The sequence below is a fragment of the Colletotrichum fructicola genome, assembly GCF_000319635.2.
Source record: "Colletotrichum fructicola Nara gc5 chromosome Unknown KSG_Nara_v1_contig01, whole genome shotgun sequence".
Lineage (NCBI taxonomy): Eukaryota > Fungi > Ascomycota > Sordariomycetes > Glomerellales > Glomerellaceae > Colletotrichum > Colletotrichum fructicola.
Genome location: NW_027094051.1, coordinates 3,829,860 through 3,850,775, shown reverse-complemented (window position 1 = coordinate 3,850,775; position 20,916 = coordinate 3,829,860). Strand labels below are relative to the sequence as shown.

The window sequence follows — 20,916 nt, the reverse complement described above, 5'->3', positions numbered from 1 at the left end:
TCCACTGATGCGGACGGGACAAGACTCGTCGACGTGGGACTCGCCTGGGGACCCCCCAATCCATTTGCTTCTTCTCAATCGATTCGCCCCAATACGGCAATCCTCTTCACGACAATTCCCGTCCCCTCCACCCTCCAAAACACCCCCATTTCGTCTGTCAGCCATCATGTCTCGACCTTATCGCAAGGCGTCTTCGTCTTTGCTTTTTAGCCGTGGCATGCGCTGACAGGTTTTCAAACTAGGGAGTCATTCAGTAGGAGGGATACCAACAGGGCGATTGTGGTTTCTTATTCACTCGGCTTGGCCAAGAAGTTGAAGGAGATGCAGGCTTGACGTTGATCTTGGGACGTAGGTCACCCTCCATCACGGACAGAGACCCCCGATGCCCAGCATGTGCCTCGAGACCAATGAGAGAACGCCAGGCTGTTCGTTCCTGACAAGACATTCTCCAAAGTGGCCCAGACTGTCAAGCAAGGCTTGACCAGTCATGCATGCCGTGGCTCATGCCATCGCCAGGGCCAACCAACTGAGCCTACTTTATCTTTCATCTGCAGTGTGGCATGATTTGAGCTGTCAGCCAGATCAAACCACCAGAACGACAACCTGCAGATGTTCTTCCTCGCGAACCCCGAAAATCTCGGACCATAACTTCCTCCAACAGAAACAGGCACAGAGGCAAGCACACATCAATTTCAGTGTCCAGGGTCGATTCTCGAAAACCACTATCATGCTGACTCCGTTGCCGGCAGTCCTGTCTAGCTCCGTTTTCGGCATATGTCAAGGGAGATTTCGGGACTCAGTCTGCCAGCCCCATCGCGCTCGTCCGCAGACGCGCCTTTTGTGGGGGGATAGGAAATCCATTAGTCGTGCTTCTAAAAATCGTTTGCTAACACAGCACTGTCAAAATGCCGAGGGCCACTCTCGATGGCAAAGAAAGCCCCCAAGGCCCCGAACTTGGCTTCCTCCACCGTCGGCGATCTCCAGCTGGGGCGCTCCCGCAGCCCCAATCAACGGTTCGCGTTTACTAGAAACCTGGGTTCACACGTTGGATTCCAATGCCATGGGGCACGTCGTTGTCTAGACTCTCGAGGGCTGTCGAGGTGCGACCAGACCCAAAGAACCTGAGAAGGGACTGAAGGACTTGTAAAAGAAGCATCGCCTCTCTGAACCTCACGAGAATTGCCGACGAAAGGCCGGTTTGGCTTTCACGACACAACATCAACAATGAAAGTGCAGCACGACCAACTCGTGGAAAGGCGGCAGAAGTCGATTAAACATTTGCCGGACGATGACAACGACGCCACATTCCACGCGCTATCCGTCGACCAGGTGGAAGTGTTCGCTAACTTGCCAAGATCGGCGAGAGGCTTGTCTCGTTTTCAAGCTTCCGCAGCGACTATCTTACAATCGTTGATGATGGTCGATCAGCGCACAATTGAGGCATCAGATCAGACACTACATGACGTTGGCGACGCGGCGACACCTCCAGATACGTTAAAGGTGACCTCAGCCGCAGGCATCTGCATGAGATATCGTCGCACCATTACGCCGCATCATCTGGACGCAAGATAAAGACCTTTCGTGTCATCCAACGAGAACTCGCCGATATATGTTTCCCCGTACGCTGTCATGCCCCTTCGTCCCAACGCTGCACCCCAGCTTTCATGCTGTCGTCTGCCGACACGAGACTGGGCTGAACCCATTGAAATCCAATATGGCTCGCGTTCGAGAATCTGACCATCACCCAGTCCGGACGACGTCCGCCCATTTTGAAACCTCGCTGGTGGGAATCGCGACCCGGAGTTGGGGGGCAACCCAAAATGACGTCCCTGGGCAGCAAAGCAGCATGGGGGAGGCTGTTCTTTTGCGACAGGCGTCTGCAGGGAAGCATTCCCTGTTCCGGGCCCCTACGAGTGCGCTAAACCTTAGCCTTATCAGCGCTCAGATGGCCCAATCACGACCCCGGTCACTTTGTCAGAGCAAAATGTCATTTTCCCTCTAGCGGCGGTTCCCACACAAAGGAGGCGGGATCCACATCGGGGCTTTCGCTCCTTTCCGGAAGGCGGCGTCTCCACTCCGCGGCGCCGCTCGGGCCGGCATGTCCGTGGACTCGACTTTCTGCTTTCGAACAATGCCATTGATCTTGAGGGAAGTGCAAGCTGCATGAATACGACGTGTGGTAAAAGCCCAGTGAATGTTTACTATGACAATTGGTTGGGTGTAGAAAACCTTCTAGCTCGTCCAGCATGAAAGGGGCTATCCAGTATTCTTCTCAAAGTCTGGACCTAACAATGCGCTGATTGACCATCTTCCGTTTTGTGTGCTGTGGCAGTCTACCTCCATCGCCGAGTTTCCGCTTGCTGATTATGGCAACATAGACCTTGAATTGAGCACTCATGGTCTTTTGGTCAGAGCAACAATGATCACCGTCACTGCTGTTGCCTAGCAAACAGTATTCCTCCATCTCCGAAGATTCACGTTAGAATATGAATAGTCCCGAATACACTAAGAAAGATGATGGGAAACATTCAAGCACAGCTACTAACTGAGGTTGGGAAGCCATTACAACCGTGTCAACGCCGACTTCAACGTGGACGAATCAACCCTTCCATCCGGCTGCTATGATGAACAATGGCCAAATTTGTACATCGTCAGGCACGATCGGGTTGAAGGCTCATGTACTGCCATTAGAAAGCCTGATATTTATCCAAATGTCTTGCTGTGGACTAACAAAGTGTCGGAGGTCATATGTAGGTGGCGCCGTTGTTGACTGTCAGTAGATTTCATCTGCCCCGGCTGTCCTCACGACAGCATACTCCACAAGCAATGTGTGTAATCTGCGGATATCTATAAATTCACCCACTTCTGGTTTTGATTATGCATGTTCCCAACCACCGAACCAATAGTTTGGTGTGCGTGATTTTGAAGTTAGATACTTTACCGCAGTATTCTACCAACACTGAGCCTATGGTCGACGATCCCCGCTCATTCGGCGTCGACAAAGCCGTTTTTTCACTTCTTTGGTCTACCAATTAAACTATGGTATAAGCCACGGGCGAGGCGTGGATTTGTCGGACTAGGAATCACAAGCATTTCTTCGTTACTAGCAGAAGGCTTCTCAAGTCATAAGTATGCATCCGAGCCCAGCTGCCTGTATTCAAGATGGCGACCCAATTTATTTTGCGGCGTCATGTCCCAGACAGAAATTTTGAGATATTAAATACTCCCGCTGTACCACTCCCAGCAGCATTGTAGCACTCAATCTCCAAACCGATGTCCTTCTTGACCCCAGGGTAGTTGATGTTGGAGAGGACTCCCTGTCCGAGAAGCTCTGTGCCGTCGGGTGCCAGCGTGATCAAGAACCTTCTTCCAGAGCCCTTTCTCAAGTGCAGGATGAAGGTGTTGATCTTGGCATTGTCAACTGTGGTATTCCCAACATGCGACGGGGTCAAGATCAACGCCATCGGATCTCTACTTGGCGACAACTTTATGAAGAAGGCCGCAGAGATACTCGTTGAAGTCTTCGTCTGAGTCGAAACCTTCTTTGATCAAGAAGAAGGTCAGCTGCATGAGTACTTCACGTCCCTCGGCCTGAAATCGCTGGACTACGCTAAAGATGCGGTTATTGAGAATGACCTTCTTCTCGGGTAAGTCTCAGAACGCTTCGTTCCAAACACCGTCGTCAAGCGACATTTTTGCTTGGATCTAGGTCCGGGCCGAACCACCACTGACCTAGCTTGATGTATGAGACGCTCTGTTCCCGCTCTATAAGGCGGGGCATCGAGATTCAGTGTTTCATTGTAGCTTCAAGGGGTGCTTTTATCTTCATGTGGTCTGCGGAGTATTCATCCCAGACGTGTGACTGGACGTGAGTGACCATACGAGGCACATCTGGAGAGTCGTAAAAGTCATGTTGGTGATAGGTTGGAGAGACGCATGGCAATTGACTTATTGACTTGAGCTGTCCGATTGTGAGATTGAATTCGTCAAGCCTGAGGTGCATAGCCTGGCTTTCTTGTGCCTGTCAAAGCCATTAGACTGGGCTTCCAGGAGATGAGAGCCTGGCGATGGCATCTTTTCCAGTATGACTGAGTTCTCACCGTACTTGGTTCATTTCCAGTCAGCCACGGTTGTCTTGAGGCTGAACTAGGACATAGGAGACTTTCCCAGGGCGATTTTTAAGATGCCATGAGCTGAAACGGCCCCCCAACCGAGTATCAGCACTTGCCAGGAAGTACGCGAGCCAGAATTCAAGTCTACATCAGCCCTGACTGCTGTGAATCGAGACTTCATAAAGCTGTCGGCTACAGTTGTTCGTGATATCTGTTCTTTCAAGGGAAACGAAATGAGATGGCCTTCACCGATTGTGTTCAAGCACATATTGGCATTGGCAGTAGCACGTACATTGCACTAAGGTACCATCTCCCGCAACGCAGGACGTGGCTACGTTAAAGCTGTCGTCTGGCGCCGTCATACCACGCCGTGAGCACAATGTGTCCGAATAAACACGAAAGAACCAAGCCTTGATCTCATCGGTAGACTATGCTGCTACTCCGCATGTTTGAAGCCAGGCTAGTCGTTGTGGTGAAGGGAGAAACTTCGGAGCCTTGAAGAACAACAACTACGGCAGAGGATATTGTTGTCTCAAACCCTCTTTGGTGACTCCACGTAACTAAATATGAGCTCGTGGCTTTGGGTATTAGCTCGAAAACCTTTGGGATAGGCTATTGGACACGCATCGTGGCTCCTGACTTCACCGAGCTATGAAAGGCGCTGCTTGCTGGTTCGAGCTTCCCAGTTTGGTCAGCCAAATTGCCTGGTAATCGATGCCCGTTCTTGTTCGGACATAGAAAGACGTCTTCTCTAACAATCAACAAGCTGGACCTGAGAGTGGGTCTGCCTTGAGTTGAGAGTTGGCGTTTAGCAGTAGGAAAATGCTTGGGAATAAACCATCACCAACAGCGATGAAGAACAGTCTCTGCAACCTCCGAACTTTGTGTCACTCCCAGTGTTGGAAGTTCTCACTGGAACACTTCACTGTAGGCAGGAAATGGAATGCCGGCTTTCTATCGCATTGTTGTCTTGCGTTGTGTTTTCAGGTTGACATTTGTCTCTTTAAATATCCAAGATGGTCCTCGAATCGTCGAGTCTCATCTAAAAAGTCTCTGAGGTCTTTCCTAAAGTTCTCAGCGTGAGGCAGGTGTAGTCTCCGCAACAGCCAGAAAACGTTGGCGGAGATACATATGCGAGTGTAAAAGACCGTGAGAATCGACAGTCAAGACCAAGTTCGATTGATTGTAAATCCGTCATCTAACACAGATCATAGTTACTGCTCCCCTTCCCTAGAGATGCTACCGGCCACAAGGTAGTATACCACCGCGATATGCCCCGAGATCGTAGTCGTTGTCTTCGACTAGTGTTTAAGGATTATTCTGAGTATCATAGCTGTGGAGTGGCTGAAGATTTCCAAAGCGACTGGCAAATCTTACTTAGTCACAAGCATGTACGGGCAATGATTCGGGTATCCTTGAAGACGAGCGCAGACGCACATTGTACGCGATTGTGCCTGTCGGTAGCTTTGTGGCAAACAATGCGCTTCATATATAATTCGTATGACGACGTGCAACAAGTCGAAGATCTCGCGGGTTCTGTAACCAAGTTGAGACGCAACTTGATGAGGATTCGCTTGGTCTTCATCTCGTGCTCCATGGCGATATATGAAGACGCTCAGCAACGGCATTTCGCATGTAAAGACAACCGGAAATATGCCTCCAAGAAGTGTTCAAGCTGTTGAAATCAAGCGGTTTTGCTTTTTGGTTGTATCATGCCGAACCGAATCGAAAATCAGCCAACAAGCCTCTCCTCCCGTTACCGAGCCTTCATCGCCTCCTGTCAACTCTGTCGTCCGTGAGAATACTCCGTCATGTGGGCAAGGCAATGCTGGCGATGGTAGGCTTTGCGCAGTACGACGATTCTCTTTAGCAGATTTGACTGATGACAGCATAGCACTCTGCAAAAGCTTAGGATCGAAATGCCAAGATCACTTACTTCATTTGAACAACCAATCATTTGCGGCGTAGCTGCTTATAAGGCCCGCAGAGGTGAGATCAGTTTGGCATTTGAGGAACGGCAGAATGTGCCTTCCCATAGTTTGCGACTAACTTTGCTAATCTTTCTTGTCTTCCTACTCACCATGGTAAGTCATCGTTCTGTATGAGAGAGTCATACAGAGCGATGCGCTTCTTTATTCAGAAAACTTCTAGTGACTTGATAGGTTTGTCTCCGGGTTCTGAGCACATCCTGCGGCCTGTACTTGCTTAAGCATACGGACGCGTCTTTTCATAGTCTTCTCGGGCTCAATCAGTGCCATTACATGTTTTTGGGTCTGTCCGGGATGGACCTAGCCATGTGAGCAGCCTCAATGATGATCGGGGGGATTGGTTGTTCCCATCCTGAACTCGGTCTTTCTTGTACGGGAGAAGGAAATTTGTCCCGACGAAGGACGGTGGCCTTGGCATAGAGTACAGCAGCTAAGGCGCTCTAACAGTGCCTACTAGGGGTCCTGCCTGGCATAGTGCATGTCTAACAACTTCGTCTCATTTGTTGCCCACACCGAATGAATGCACGAAAGGCGTAGTGTAAGTGTCTCACTCAATTGGGGGTCGAAGGAATCTACATCATCGAAGTCCGTTGGTTGTTGATTGACAGCCTGCGGTTTGTGGCGGTGATCCGTTGGCGGGCAACAGAGAACTGCGACATCTTGCGGGAGACGCGCGCATAGAGTTTGTGGGGATACGCGACAACTGTCAACTGCTGCCGGTAGGGGACTAAAAAGAAAAACAACGATGCTGTGCAGTCTGTCCTAAACCTAAAAGCCCCTTGAAAACCTTGGAGCCGGAGATAACCGTCTCTTAGCCTTTGGGAATCTTTCAGTCTCTAACATACTGTGATGCTGGAGGTCAGGACAGGAAGTCGGGGAGGAATTCCTCATGCGGTGCGCAAGAGCAAAAGTGGTATGAGGAGCAGCTGCATTACTGTTAGGAAGACCAATCTTTTCGTGTAAGCCAGACAAGTCGAAAAAAAGTTACAGGCTGGCCGTCAGCTCCATATGGGGAGACGAGAACTCTGAATATATGATTTAATCAATCAACCTCTTGTTAGTGCCCGGCCCTGCCGCATCCCACAGGCTCCGAAGCCGATGGGCGTTTTGTACAATCAGTCAGATATAAAACAACTCTCTGTTCTTTTGAGACTGGAAGGAAGTGAACGGCACAATCACACCGATCATCAAGTAGCTCAATTCGCTCGCAATCTCAGTAAGTACGATGGAGATCACGAGAATAATACTTCGAGAGACTAACTTAACTATAGTACCATAAGTCTGCATCTCAGCGCTCAGCCTCGTCATCATGAAGTTCTTCTCGTCATTGAGTCTCCTCCTCCTTGCAGGCGTTGCAAACGTGCGTACGATTTCTTCTCCAAGCCCTTATAGGTCATTGGCTAATAGCAAATCTTCTGAATAGGCCCAGTACAAGTGCTACTGCACTGGCTTCGGTGCCGCCAACCCCGACCAGTTTTCCAACACCTGCTGTGTCACTGGAGACGGAGTCACGTTCCCTGACGGAGTGGATCGCAAGGGGACTTGGTTGAACGACGGCGGACTCTGCCAGTTCAGCGGGCTGGGACAGTTCAGCCAGAACCAGTTCATCTCCGCGTACGCAGCTTGCTGTGCCAGCACAGGCCCTCAGGAGGGGGATAAGTATGGGGGCAACTGCTTCTGAATGTGGAAAAGTGTACGAAGCTTGTCCAATAGGCTGTAGGGGAGGCGTTAAAACTCTATAAATCAAAGCATCTAGGTCTCAACTTCAAGTACTAAATAAGCTAACATTAAGTGGAACAAATAAACGCAGTATTGCTTGTGTTGACTATTGCTAAAGGCTATATAAGTATATAACGCGCACATTTTCCTGAAGATCTAAAGACTGTAACGAATTCTTTTTTGGCTCTCTGCTTGGACTTAGTCTGGGAACAGCGCTTCTGAAGGAGGTCCTTTGAAGGATAGGTGACGTTAGGGGAGTGCGATGGATAACTCTGAGATGCGTATTAAGCGCGAATATTCACGTAGTGACGCTAAAAGACGGCAATTGAATAGCGGTCTGTCTCCTGGAGGACTGATGACAAGTGACAACGACGACGACGTGGTGAGCATTATACATTGAGACACCGTGACAAAGACGTCTTGACACTCTTCTTCTTGTCGTCGATCACAGACAACCGCGATAGAATGCAATGCTGGAGAATAAGCTCACTCAGCATGCTAAGCAGCCTTTTATACACCCCTTGATTACGAGTGTTCCAGACTATCCAAGCATCCATGGCACTTTGGAGCTAGGCTTGCAAACCAGGCTGACAGTGGTCTGCAGAGCACCCGGCCCTACCTCCGTTTACCTCCTGACTATGAGGTCGTGATATAAGTCCCCTCTCCCACTACCTTTTCAGCTGCAACCAGAATCATATGTCGTTGTCTGGTGTGTTATTCGAAAGAGACCTGTCTTTACTTCCGTGGTACCTTCCATTAATCTTAGACGCCCAGCCGCACTTTGAACCACGTCGGCGATGAGATCGGCGTCAGTCTTCATTGTCATCCACGCTCTCATTCGCGGGAATACCTACCGAGAGAAACCATCATCCTCGCACAAGGACTAAATCTTCGTCAACGACTTTTCGCACTAACCGAATCGAACCCATGGACGCAAAGTCTTATGAGGAGTTGTTAGTTTCTAACACACACCCCCGACATTCGCATCATTTTGCCGTGGCTAGTATCATCAAAGGAGACGTACTGCTGTTTATATGCTATCACCACCAAGCATCACCTCATCACCAGAGATCAGCATCTGTCACTGGAACTTGCTCGGTTGGAGATGGTACACTCACTTAACGTGCTGTAGCACGCCAGCTTGGATGAAGTATGTAAAGCATATTACGTAACGATACATCCAAAAATCTTTGAAACAATGTGGTATCGTTGATCGCCACAGTCCATCCAATACAGGCAGTCGTACTAAGCTTCAGGCCACGCAAAAGCCTGAAGCACCAATGACACCGTTGCTCGTGTCCGACTTTCGCCGTTTCGCTGTTTCGCCGTTCCACTTCGTTGCTGGGATATTACTGAGAACATACGTTATCTACAAAAGAATGCCAAACTCATCGAGGATTCCTCCTCGCGCCGTAGGGTGGACGAATGTCAGCCTTCATCAGAATGAAAGTACATTCACTGGAATACGATGTAATTGCACAGAACATCAGTTCCCATGCGAACCCAGCCTTCTTTTATAAATCACAAGAGCTTATCAGCAGCAGACCTCGTAAGCAGTAGAGCATACTCTAGCCATGCCCTCACCTCAACCTCTCGACACTGAACTCAGAACATCAGCAACCGCCCCTCGCCGCGGGATCATTTGACACAAAGGAATCATCATCAACACACGAAGCACCGCAGATGCAAAATTTTAGTGCATTCTTCCAAGGCCTAGCTATATCGCTCCAGTGACCCCTGAAATAGGGGCACCATAGGCCGGGTATCAGGAAAGAACCCCCTCCTCAACGCCAATCATGTCCATGAAACCCAAGAAACCATGTTTACCGAACCGAAGCCTGCGTGTGCTACCGAGACTTCATAATAATATCCGCTTTCTTTAACCTTCGCCATCTCTCAAGACCACTTCCACACGCTCAAAAGACGAGAAGATGCTCCCCCTTCTCATCCCTTCCAATATCATAACTCAAAATCCTATGGTCGCGGTAATGCAGCATAAGCCGGTACCGCCTCGTCGCAGGCGACGGCGCCGCCGCACCGTCCGCTCTCAAAAGACACCCAGGCGCGCCGGCCTCCTGCACGGGGCCCACCGCGATGCCGTACAGGCTCCTGTTAGGCCTCTTGCCCGCCTCTTCGTCCGCACGCGTCGGCAGGACCCAGTCGATCCGGAACCCGTTCTTAACCTTGAACCCCTCCCCGCGCAGCCCGTGCGGATACGCTGTCCGGGTGGGCGTCAGCAGCACCACGCGCCCGATCGCGGAGCCGACCACCACAAGCGACAGCTCCGGCACGTGGATGATCATGTTGAGGCGCTCGGCGTGCTGCATGAACATATTCTGCGCGGGGTCGAAGTTGATGGGGTCCCGGCAGACCACCGCCGCGCCGTCGTCCATGTTGATGCTCCTAAGCTCGATGTCGTACTCGTAGGTCCGCATGATGCAGCTCCGGCTCGCGAGCTCGTCCAGCACGTCCGGGTCCTGGTCGACCGTGTTGCGGTTCCGCACTCTCTCCCTCTTGTGGAAACGCACCCTTCCGGTCAACGAGTCCGGCCAGCTGAAGGCCTTGCCTTCGTGAGGGAGGTAGACCATGTCGCGAAACGGTTCAATTTCCGACTCGATGCGTGTGTGCCATCCTGGTTGGTCTTTGTTCTTTTCCAATGCCCCAAGCGCGGCATCGATTGGGTACGCATGCGTCAAGGGGGGATCTTGTTCCGGGAGGTAGTTGACGGGCAGTTGCATAAACCAGTCTTGGGCTTCCAAGAAGTTCGGCAGCGCAGCACTACCGTCGCTGTCGCTATCGTCCTCAATCTCGTCTTCGTGCAGCGGCGCACTGACGTCGGTGTCGCTAGAGTCAGACGACAATGTTTCGGCCGGCGGTTGCATGTTCAGCGGAGCACTACCATCGCTGTCGCTGTCCTCCTCCTCCTCCTCCTCATCGTCGCTGTCGTCAACGTCTATCGTGAGCGCCGGCCCGTTGCCCCCCGGTGGATTTCCCGCCAGTTCGTCGTCTATCCATGCTCCCCCATCCAAAGGCGGCACCTCAAACCCCATTGGAGCGAGAGCAAATATCTCGTTGGGCTCGGGCTCTGGGACCGCTTGTGCAGAAAGGGGTGACGGGTGGTTGCGCACATTGGCGAGGCTCTTCTGTGTCTCCACCCAGCGTCCAGCAAGCGGAGGCTTCGAATTCATAATGTCGCCCTCCTCCAGCCCAAGCAACTCTGCCGACGAGTACGCAGGCAGAAAGCTTTCATAAGGTAGAACCGCAACACCCCAACCCCTGCTGCGTGTAAGTATAGCTCACAACTTCACACCGTATCAAAAGGGGACTTACATCTGGTGGCGAAAGTTCCAATGGTGCGTCACATGCGTCCTGTGCTGGATCTGGATCGCCTTCGTCTTGGGCTTCCAGATATCCAGGATCCACAGCGTACCGTTGATGTCGATGGCGACGACCTTCTCCGCGAACCCGTCCTCGTCGTCCCAGATGGAGATGTTGGGTATGTTGTGCCCGCCGTCGCCGAGCGGAATCACGATGCGCCAGTTCCTCTTCCTCTTAAAAACGCACGCCTCGCAGTGGCTGTACGGCCTGTCCCGCCGCCACAGCGCCTCGGGCAGCCGCGAGAGCGCGAACGCGAACACCGTCACCTCGAACCGGTTGGAGCTGACGGCGATGAGGCGCGACTGCTGGTGCACCACGATGCCCCACGCCGAGCGCCCCACGTTGTCGCGGAAGAAGGGCGTCGGCACGGCGGCCGTCCGGCTGTCGACGTAGTCTGCGATGGAGCCGACGTACCACGCGATGACGGACCCGTCGTCGTACGCCGCCACCAGCACCTCCTCCCGCCCGAGGAAGCCGGTGGTGATGTGGTTCGTCTGGTGGTGGAAGCGGGGATCGAGCGTGCCGCCGACGTGGATCGCGACCTTGTCCGGCTTCGTGGCCAGTATCAGGTTCGGCTCGCGGGGGAGCGCATGCCGCAGCGCGCTCTTGGGCCGGTAGGCGAATATCCTGTTCTCGTACGCCGCGAAGTAGAGCTGCGAAAGAAGAGAGTGTGTCAACGGAATCCCATCACCTCGTCCGCGATGGTTACACCAACATTGTATCGCTGCGACAGTGCCGTCAGGTTATTCCGATAGTACGGCATCCGCGGGACGTGTTTCTCGAGCGGCTGCTGCTCCGCCGCCGCCGCGGGGTCATCCTGCTCCGACCCGGTGAAGATCTGGTCCGTCGGGACGCCTTGGACGATCGTCTCGGTCGCTACCTGGTGGATGTGGTCGCGCTCGTGCTGCCGGATGATCTCGGGGGCGCCGTCGCCAAACTGAGGGGTCGGAGATTCAGCAACCCAGCAGCTTCCCTGGGGATAGAACTTACCCGTTCCACGGCGTCCTGGACGAAGCATCTCCCCAGCACAGCCTCGCGGAAGCCGCGATCGGGCTGCTGCTGTCCCGTTTGGCCCGCCATGGACTTACTCCTCAGAGTCCTGTCCTCTCTTTCTCTTCGAGCGCGACATAAGCGCTTTCCGGGGAAACGGTGTGCCGGTGGAAATCAACCTTGCTCTTATTCAGTACGAGAAGGTTGAGAAGAAGCCTCGGGCCTGTTGTGAAGAAGAGCTGTTTGGTTGTCAGACGTGGCCAGCGGGGTCAGGCCGTCCGTTAATCATATTTCGGGTTTGTTTGTCGACAATCCGCCCGCCTGCCCACCTTTGCGGCCGGCACGTAGGGGTTGCAGAGAGGCAAGGAGGGGTGGTCCCACTGTAATTTGCTTATCGATAGGGAAGGACCACCTATGCTTTATCGATAAGAAGCTTAGGTGAGCTCCACGTTCCATCCCCTCGCCCCGCTGCTGGTCCCTGCTTCTCGCTGTCTGGAGAGGAGGGGTCGAACCGTTTCATCAAGCCCACGCGATTTGCAGTTTGTGGGGGGCCATGAGAGAGCTCCCAGGAATGTGGATGCATGCTTTCGCGATGGTTGATGGCATCAATTGTCACGAACTAGCTCTCAATGCACAATGCGTTGGGTGAGTTTAGTAGGATTCGGTCCAGATTGTGTCTCACAGTCTGACCACAAGCAGAACACACAGCACATACAGCACACACACAAGTCGATCACGTCAATGCTCGTAGATAAAGGTCATAATCATGAGTCCAATTGCCGTGTAACAAGCACTTCGCAAACACACCATCGTCAAGTTTCTAGCTCGTGCCTGACCAAATAGGTAGCCGGGTATCCGAAGCTGGCACCTCGTCCAAGTACCAATTCACCCTCCAAACGCCTAATTTTTAAAACTCAGTCGAGACATCAAATGCATACCGTCTCCAAAAGCTCCGTAATCCGTGACTCAAGCAAGCACTCCTCCCGGTCGTCCAACTGCGGTGCGCTCTAAGCCCGCATGATCTCGACCATGTCCTTCATCCTGTAGTCCAGCACGGGCGTGACCCAGTCGTCCTCCACCAGCGAATACGTCTCCTTGGTGTTCTCGTGGGGCTTGCGCGGGTTGACGGCCCAGTAGCCAAAGTCGGCGTCGATGACCTTGAGGTACCGCAGCAGGTTGTTCCAGTAGTTTGCATCACCAATACTCGGACGGTGCGGCGCGCCAAATTCACCCACCCACACGGGCGCCTGGTCGCCCTCGACGAGGTACGCCCAGTTCTTCCGCATCGCCTTCACGAAGGACGCGTAGCCGCGCTTCGAGTAGCGGCCCTCGACGCTGCCCCAGCCGGACCAGGCGTAGACGTGCGCCGAGTAGACGACGCGGTCGGGCACGCTGAGCACGACGGGGCGGTCGGCCACGCCGGTGAGGTCGTTGCCGGACTCGGTGCCGCCCACAATCACAAGCCAGTCCTTGTTCATCTCCAGCAGACGGTTGCCGGCCTTCTCGGCGGCGGTGGCCCACTTGTCCCACGACATGGTGCCCCAGAGGCCGCGGACCTCGTTGCGCAGGTCGACGCCGATGACGCGCGGGTTGTCGACGAGGCGGAGCATGATCTTCTCCCAGTGCTGGATCCAGTCCTCCTCGGTCTGCTTGATGCGGCACAGCGGGCCGAGGTGGTCGTTGGCCCAGTGGGCGTCGCACGGGTCGGCGCCGCAGCACCAGGTCGAGTGGGTGATGTGGTTGTTGACGATGACGGCGATGCCGGCGTCGGTGAGGGCCGTCACGCAGGCCTCGAAGACGTCGAGGGCGTGCATGCCGACGAGGTCCGGGTTGGCGGAGAGCAGCTCGGCGGGGACGGGCGGGTCGGTGATGACCATCTCGTCGCTGTAGGGCAGGCGGACGCTGTTGAATCCCAAACCTCTAATGGTCTGGGCGATGGTGTCGCGGTGCTGGACGTCGAGGCCGCTGGGGATGTTGAGCTCGTCGCTGGCGCCGTACCAATTGACGGACAGCAGCTTGAAGCGGCGGCCGTGCTCGTCGACGACGTCGCGGCCCTTTGTGTGCAGCGGCAGGGTGTAGGTCTCGATGCTCGTCTCCTTGATGGGGGGCAGCAGCGGGCGTTGCTCGAAGAGCCTGGTCTCCGGGTCGGGGGTCCACGCGACGCCGAGGGCGGCCTCGGCCTTCCAGAGGTAGTGGACGTAGCCGCCGAGGAAGACGAAGGCCAGGAGGAGGAACATCCTGAACTGCGATAGCCTGATGAAGCCGAGGTGGCAGAGGGGCCTTAGACGTGATGGTTTTGAAGGCGGGTTTGCAAATGGCGATGATGGTGATGACGACGACGGGGTTCTCTTTCGGAAGCAGAGGCCGGGGGAGGAGGCTCCATGGTCGGCTGTCGCAGAATCGTCTATGCTGGGGAAGTAGACACCGCCTCTGGCTGGCGGAGTGCTCGGTTGCTCGATGTCATCAACCAGTGTCCCAGCCTGGGGACGTCCCGAGCTCCAGCGCCATACCCTGGCCGGCAAGCCGGGGGGCAGCTTGAAGATCTCGGCGAACGGCATTACTGATGTTCCTTGCGTCTGGACAGCGATAAAGATGGAGATTGGCCAATCAGAACGTGGTGGTGTAGCTGATGCTGGTGCTGCACAGCTCGATCCGCTAGGCTGTTTCCAGCGGGAACAGCCCTCCACTGCTGCAAGGACAAAGCCTCAATGACACGGGAGATGGCCGGGGCAAAGCTTGTCCCGATGAAGCCGACAGGTAAGGTAAGGTAATTAGTGGAATGACTTCACACACACTCTCTCTCTCTCTTTTCCTCTTGCAACCTCACAATGCTTTTCTCTTCGTGTTTGCTGGCGGCAAGGTAGATGCTGTCAGCCACGTGCCGGGACGGATGCACGTCACAGACGATGTTTATCGCAACGTGTGCAACGGGCGGGCCGTCTTGTTTCGATTTTCTTATTTCTCTCGTCCTTGGGTTCGTTTCGTTCCCGGGGAACCGGCGCAACGGTGCACAATCCGACCAGATGTCAATGCTGTAGCGCTGTGTCTTCTCCAGTGTCGACACCTGAGGGAGGGCTTTTCGTATCTGAATTCGTTGAACGGTAATGCCCGCCTCTGATCCGTCGTTTGCTGCTTCGCCTCTTTATTGTTCAGCCGGGCAAATTTCAGCTCAGATGCAACCGCCGTGATGGAACCTCTCGATGGGGCCGGAGTGAGGACGTTGCTGAGGTTCTGCCGTTGGACGCTGCTCAGGCTGGGCCAGCAAAAGGCACTCGTCAAGTGAGCTTCCCCGAGTGTAGGGCTGCCAGGATGAACAGTTCGTTGTTCGTCGGCAGTGGCGGCGGCGGGATGCTTGATATACACCTTGTGTTTGTGGTTCGACAGTCGGGTTCTACGCAGGGTGCTCTTCCTCCTCCATGCGTTGACGATGCGATCCGTTTCAAAGCGAAGATGCGATGGAAAGAGGAAAACAGAAAAAAAAAAAAAACAGCCTTTCTTGGTATAACTCACTTTGCGCACCCAAAACTACTTATAATTATGAAAACGCCAAGGCGAATCGAACGAGAGTCGGGCAGCCGAGCGGCGCCTGCTGCAATGCACTTCCCGCTTACATGACTGAACGGTCAGATTTGTGATGTCGTGGGTGTGGTGTGCGCTCCCCCCTTCCCCCTCCGAAGAAGCCGGACGGAGCGGAAGACCTGGGATTGGGGGTTGGGAATACAATCAATCGAATCAAAACCAAGAACCACCACTTCCCGTGGCCCCCGGCCAGGCTGGCGCCGCTGGGATTCGGGACCTTGGGAACAACACTTTCACAATACGCGCGATCCGGCGCACTCTGCAGAGATTTGCGGTATATGGGATGGGATGGGGTGGTGACTCCTGCTAGCCTCTCCGCCGCTCCTCGCATCATTCGTTAATCCCAACCAGCCGTCCATTCCGCAGATTCCGGCTGGGCTTACTTTTGCCAGACCATCGCTGTCCTGCCTTATCCCGCCGACGCCAGCTCGCTCACACACGCGCAATGCTCACCCTCACACACCCAGCATCATGATCCTTGCTCGGTACTTTGGATCTGCTCTCATTCCTCACCACTCAATCGCCTTGTTGCGTCCTGCATGGTCCGGTACTTGATAGGCAAACTTGCATTATAGTGTCGCGTGACTCTTGTTTTTTTTGTATTTTCGTCGGACTTTGGACAACGCCTACATGTCCGTCCCCCGTCAAATCATGATTCGTTCCGCCCATCCCGTCAAGGGCCTTCTTCCGCCCCGAAACCTGGGTCCCCTCTCCCACCCCCTCGGTGAGGCTCCGGACGTTCCCTTTGTCGCCTTCCGCCGTCCCTCTCTCTAAAAAGTACAGAGTCTCTAAATTGTGGGTATTGTACCCGTCCCTTCGCTGCCTAAACAAGTCCGAGACGCCGACGCTGGTATTACATGGTTCGGGTTTTTTTTGTTCATGAAAAAAAAAATATGTGACAAGGCCAGTAAATAAGGCCGACTATTCCTCCACATTACATCATCTCTGTTAGTTGGCTGATATGTCAATGACCAGCACGTGGTGGTGTCCAGATGCTTCGGCCGATAATAATGCGAACCATGTTTGGGTAACCGGGTCCGTGGGGTGGTGGTAATATGTGTTTTAAGCTGAGGGGACATGGAACACTCTAGTTCCTCGCCTAAACCTCCTCGTTCTTCTTTTCTTTTCCTTTTTTGGGTTTTACTGTTTTCCTTCCTTTTTTTTTTTTTCTCGTTCCATTCGTCGTCGTTCCGTCTCATTATATCCTGTTCATCCCAAGTGGGTTCATGTCTTCGAACCCGTCTGGCCGGGCTCGCGACTCGGGCCGGGCGTACGTCGCTCGCGCATCCCAAGTGGGTGGTGTTTGCGGCGGGCGGGGGCTTGAGAAGGACCGCATCGGCGGTTGGTAGCGGGCTGTTTGCCCAAAGTAGTCGGGCGTTCTTCGTCCGCTGTTGGGACTTACAACGGGGGATTTGACTGGGGAAACTGGTGTTACAACAGCGCTCGAGTCTCTCGACAGCATCTCGTACGCACGGGTATCTTTCTTGACGTCGTATCGGGCATCCACCGACACGAATTCTTTCTTGTTCCTGCCTCCCAAGGAGGTGACAAGATCAATCCAACCGAGGACCATGGCCCATCGACCCAGGAGGAAGAGCAGCCAGATGCCGTTCATCTATGATCAAATTAGTATTTGGGTTCCCGTCGACTTCTCAGGGGAAGCTCTTCTTACCGCGAGTAGAATCAAGACCGCCGTGATGGTCGCCTCGTTGACAACCATGTTCTTGGCCTTGTCGTAACACTGGCTTCTGTCACCCTTGGTGAGGGTGATACACGTGATCCAGTCTGCGGCGATGGTCTTGTCGTCGTGCACTGCTTGGACTGTGTTGTCCTGAAACACGAAAACGACAGAGAAGAAGATGACGTCGGCAATGATAATGAGAACGATGGCAATACCTCTCCACTGGAGTGAGATCACGCGTCGTACTCGTCGGTAGGCTTGGCGGGGGGTCATGGTCCGGATGCTCTGAGAGTACTGGGGCAGGCTCGAGCCTTCGGTGGATGCGCTGTTGTCTGCCAGCGAGGCAAGGTAGACCTTGATACAGTAGCCGAACGTGGCGAACTGGATGATGACTGTGAGGCCGGCGAACACAAGGAGTGGAATCCAGAAGTCGGCAAGACTGTTCTTGTGGTTGATGTGGCAGGTAGCCCCGAAACGAAACGACACACCGCTGAAGACGAGGGCGACGACAATGCCAATGATTGGAATTCCCCAGCCGGCGGCTTGGGCAAAGATCATGAAGTTGCGGCCGACAACGACTTGCCAGCAGATCTGGAGATGCAGAGACAGTGATCGCAGGAAGACCCACATGACTCCGGCCCAACCTCCTAGCAGGAGGAATGCACCAGACGCGCCGCAAACCTTGCTCGACTTCATGCTGTGAGGCGTGATGTCGTTGTAACATTGCTCCGGCTCAGCGGCGAGGGGTACAACAAAGCCAAGCTGATATAGTCAGACATCAGGGGTGGTCACCGTCTCGCGGGAGGTAACTCACATTCATAATGAAGACGGCAATCGTCAGGCATATGCTAAGGTAGTGTCTGTACGTCTTGTCGACGGGCAAAACGGCCCAGGAAAGGAGGAGAAATAGGCAGCATGCCGCACTGGCAACGCAAACCCAGTTGGCTGCTGTTGTCATGGTGTTGAAGTAGTCTGGGTACACCCAGTCTGTGAGCGGGCATGGCAAACAACATGACAGCGTTTCTGTCAAGTTCTGGCAAAGACGGCCACTGATGACTGTGAGAGGTTAACGGCTTGTTCAATCTTTCCACTGCGATGGCACTTACAGCCTTCGTCCGCTGGAAACAGGGACCCAGAGATGAAAGGCGCAGGGCAGCCCCCTCGGGACGCGATGTCGGGGTACGCCATGGTTGAGGATGAGACGAGCAACCGCCGAATCTAAAGGCGATCTGAGGAGCGACCAAGGTGATATACGACGACGATGTGGTAATATTCGATGTGTTGTCCACCCTTTTCCCGGTTTGGTTGACACACCCTTGAACGATATCTCGCACTGACAGTTGCGGTAGGCTAGTGAATCGAACTAGAGAAAATTCGTAGCGTGGAGAGTCGGAGTTGATGCCGTGCTCTGTCGGGAGATTCCGATGAGAAAGGAAAAAGAGGTACGTCTTTCCAGAGTCCTCCAAATGACGTCCTCAGTCCTGCTGAAGCCCAAGCCGTGGTATGTACTCGGGATCGGTTGAGTGTGATGTCGAGATGTCGAGGTGAGGTGGCCGTGGAGGTTCGTGTAAGTCGGGTCGGGGCGTTGGAGCGGTGCGTCACGGGCGACCTATTGTGTTGATATCGTCATTGTCCGCAGTTGACAAGGCAGGGCGGAAGATGCTGGAGGCGGAAGACTCGTGGTATCAAGGAAAGACTCGAGCGGGAGCAACGACGAAGAGGCCGGAAGCATCACAGAGGGCACGAAGGCAGGACGGAGGAGGGTGGGACTCTATTATGTACATGGAGGCGTGGACTACCTCACGTTGGACTGACTACCTACGTTAGCTGGGCTGCATAGGTTGGCCCTTGTGAAGGTTCCTGCAGAGCGGGTGGGTGTTTCTCAGTCCCTCTCATTCTCGGGCAAGCTAGTAGTGCCCAGGTTTGTTCAACCAGTCGCGGTGGTGGTGCTGGGGGCCTAGGAAGTCGATGCTGGGGTACGACGACTCCTCCATGGTCCAGGCAGGCAGGACTCGGGAACGGGTATTTTGTGTGTGTGTGTGATGGGTTGGATGGGTTGTCCATTCTGGGACTAAGATGGGCTGTTGGGGGCGAGCAACTTTGCCAGGGCCAATGGAGGGAGGGGATTTGGACGGGCAATGATGGGTGTCTTTTTAGGAAAATCCCGATGACCCTCTCTGGCGGCGACCTCAAGGACCCAAGGACCCAAGGATCCAAGCAGCCAAAGACGGGACCCTCTCTGTTGTTGTGCAGGCCGAGTGCATCGGGTTGGCGTATGAGGCGATGCATCACAGCGGCGCACCTTATTGGGGAGGCGATAATCTTCACGGGCAGGGGTGTCTTTGGGATGCTGTGCAATGTTAGTGGGTGGACGGAAGGATGAATTCGATGGACCAGGCCCAGGATTGCACAGAAAAGAGAGGAGAGGCACCGCAGAGGCGGCCCAAGATGGGTTGGAGAGGAGGAGGAGTTGAAGGCCGGGAGGTGAGGTGGAGGAGGAGGATGAGAGGAGACACTGGAGGAGGGCCGCTGGTGGGGTGGAGCAAGAAGGGTGGTGGGTGGATGCTGGGTGCTGCACCGATGCGGACCAGGGACCGGGAAGGGGAAGGGGAAGGGGGGGAAGGGGGGCGGCACAGGCACGACGCCAGCCAGAAGGAGGGGGAGGGGGGCGTGGGACAACCAAAAGGACTCCGCTTCGGCGGCCGGGGGTCCTCGATGCTGGGCAGGGCCCGTCCAGCGACTCGACTCCAGGGAGGTGCCACTGGGCGGCCGGGCTGTCGTGTGGCCGGGAATTTGGTGGTGGACACTGAGGGGATCCATGGATGGGACACCAGGTACCTTGAGCCAGTAAACGGCGCTGGCAGGCCTCTGCGAGGATATTCAGTGGACCTCCGCCCGGCGCTGCTCAGCAATTGAGCACCGCGTCCCGCTGCAGCTTCACCACTCACAGCGCCCAGAGGCCGTGTCGAGCGGCCTGCTGAAAACCGACGCCATGATGCCCCCCGTCAGGCAAGCCGCTCCAACAACCGCAACACCGCAGCTTCTCCCATCGGTTGGCTGGCTTTGGCCTCTCGTCCACTTTGTGCCAATGTGCCAATGCTGCTTCATCAATGACTGATATCACGCGAGGGGCACAGGACATGGTTCCAACAAGTCCTCAGTCATGATCCCCGAGGTTTGGTGTGTCTAGACTCAGGCCCGCCCCAGTACGAACCACAGTTGCACACAGCTGGTTCGAGCCCACCAACCTGTCACAACCCAGAACGAGGCATTGACCACATTGAGTCTTTAAACACAATACCTACCTGGGTATCTGTAGATGGGCCATGGATGGTTGAGAAAGGCAGGTGAGCTGCTGATAGGCAGATGGCATCCTTCACACAATTAGGAACCCTTGACGTTGTGGCGTGGCTGCCGCCGAGGCGACCACTGATCACCACCACCACCGAGGGGCAAGCAACCTCTTTCC

General features: G+C 54.3%; 4 protein-coding genes across 4 annotated transcripts; 1 reads left to right on the top strand and 3 right to left on the bottom strand.

Annotated features, from left to right (window-relative positions):
• Positions 1-7,409: 7,409 nt before the first annotated feature.
• On the top strand, positions 7,410-7,781 carry CGGC5_v001097 (uncharacterized protein; the record flags this gene model as incomplete). Its single annotated transcript, XM_032029961.1, has 2 exons — positions 7,410-7,460; positions 7,524-7,781. 2 exons carry the CDS (start codon positions 7,410-7,412, stop codon positions 7,779-7,781), a joined length of 309 nt encoding a protein of 102 aa, XP_031890526.1.
• Positions 7,782-9,735: 1,954 nt separating this feature from the next.
• Positions 9,736-12,277, bottom strand: CGGC5_v001096 (uncharacterized protein; the record flags this gene model as incomplete). The annotated part of the gene is made up of 4 exons (XM_032029960.1): positions 9,736-11,095; positions 11,150-11,850; positions 11,913-12,134; positions 12,188-12,277. The coding sequence occupies 4 exons, from the start codon at positions 12,275-12,277 to the stop codon at positions 9,736-9,738; spliced, it is 2,373 nt and encodes a 790-aa protein (XP_031890525.1).
• A 917-nt stretch (positions 12,278-13,194) lies between these two features.
• GUN-0 (Endoglucanase) lies at positions 13,195-14,745 on the bottom strand (the record flags this gene model as incomplete). Its single annotated transcript, XM_032029957.1, has 1 exon — positions 13,195-14,745. One exon carries the CDS (start codon positions 14,743-14,745, stop codon positions 13,195-13,197), a length of 1,551 nt encoding a protein of 516 aa, XP_031890678.1.
• Positions 14,746-16,964: 2,219 nt separating this feature from the next.
• On the bottom strand, positions 16,965-18,635 carry CGGC5_v001094 (uncharacterized protein; the record flags this gene model as incomplete). The annotated part of the gene is made up of 5 exons (XM_032029956.1): positions 16,965-17,182; positions 17,240-17,381; positions 17,439-18,209; positions 18,262-18,503; positions 18,554-18,635. 5 exons carry the CDS (start codon positions 18,633-18,635, stop codon positions 16,965-16,967), a joined length of 1,455 nt encoding a protein of 484 aa, XP_031890677.1.
• Positions 18,636-20,916: the final 2,281 nt, after the last annotated feature.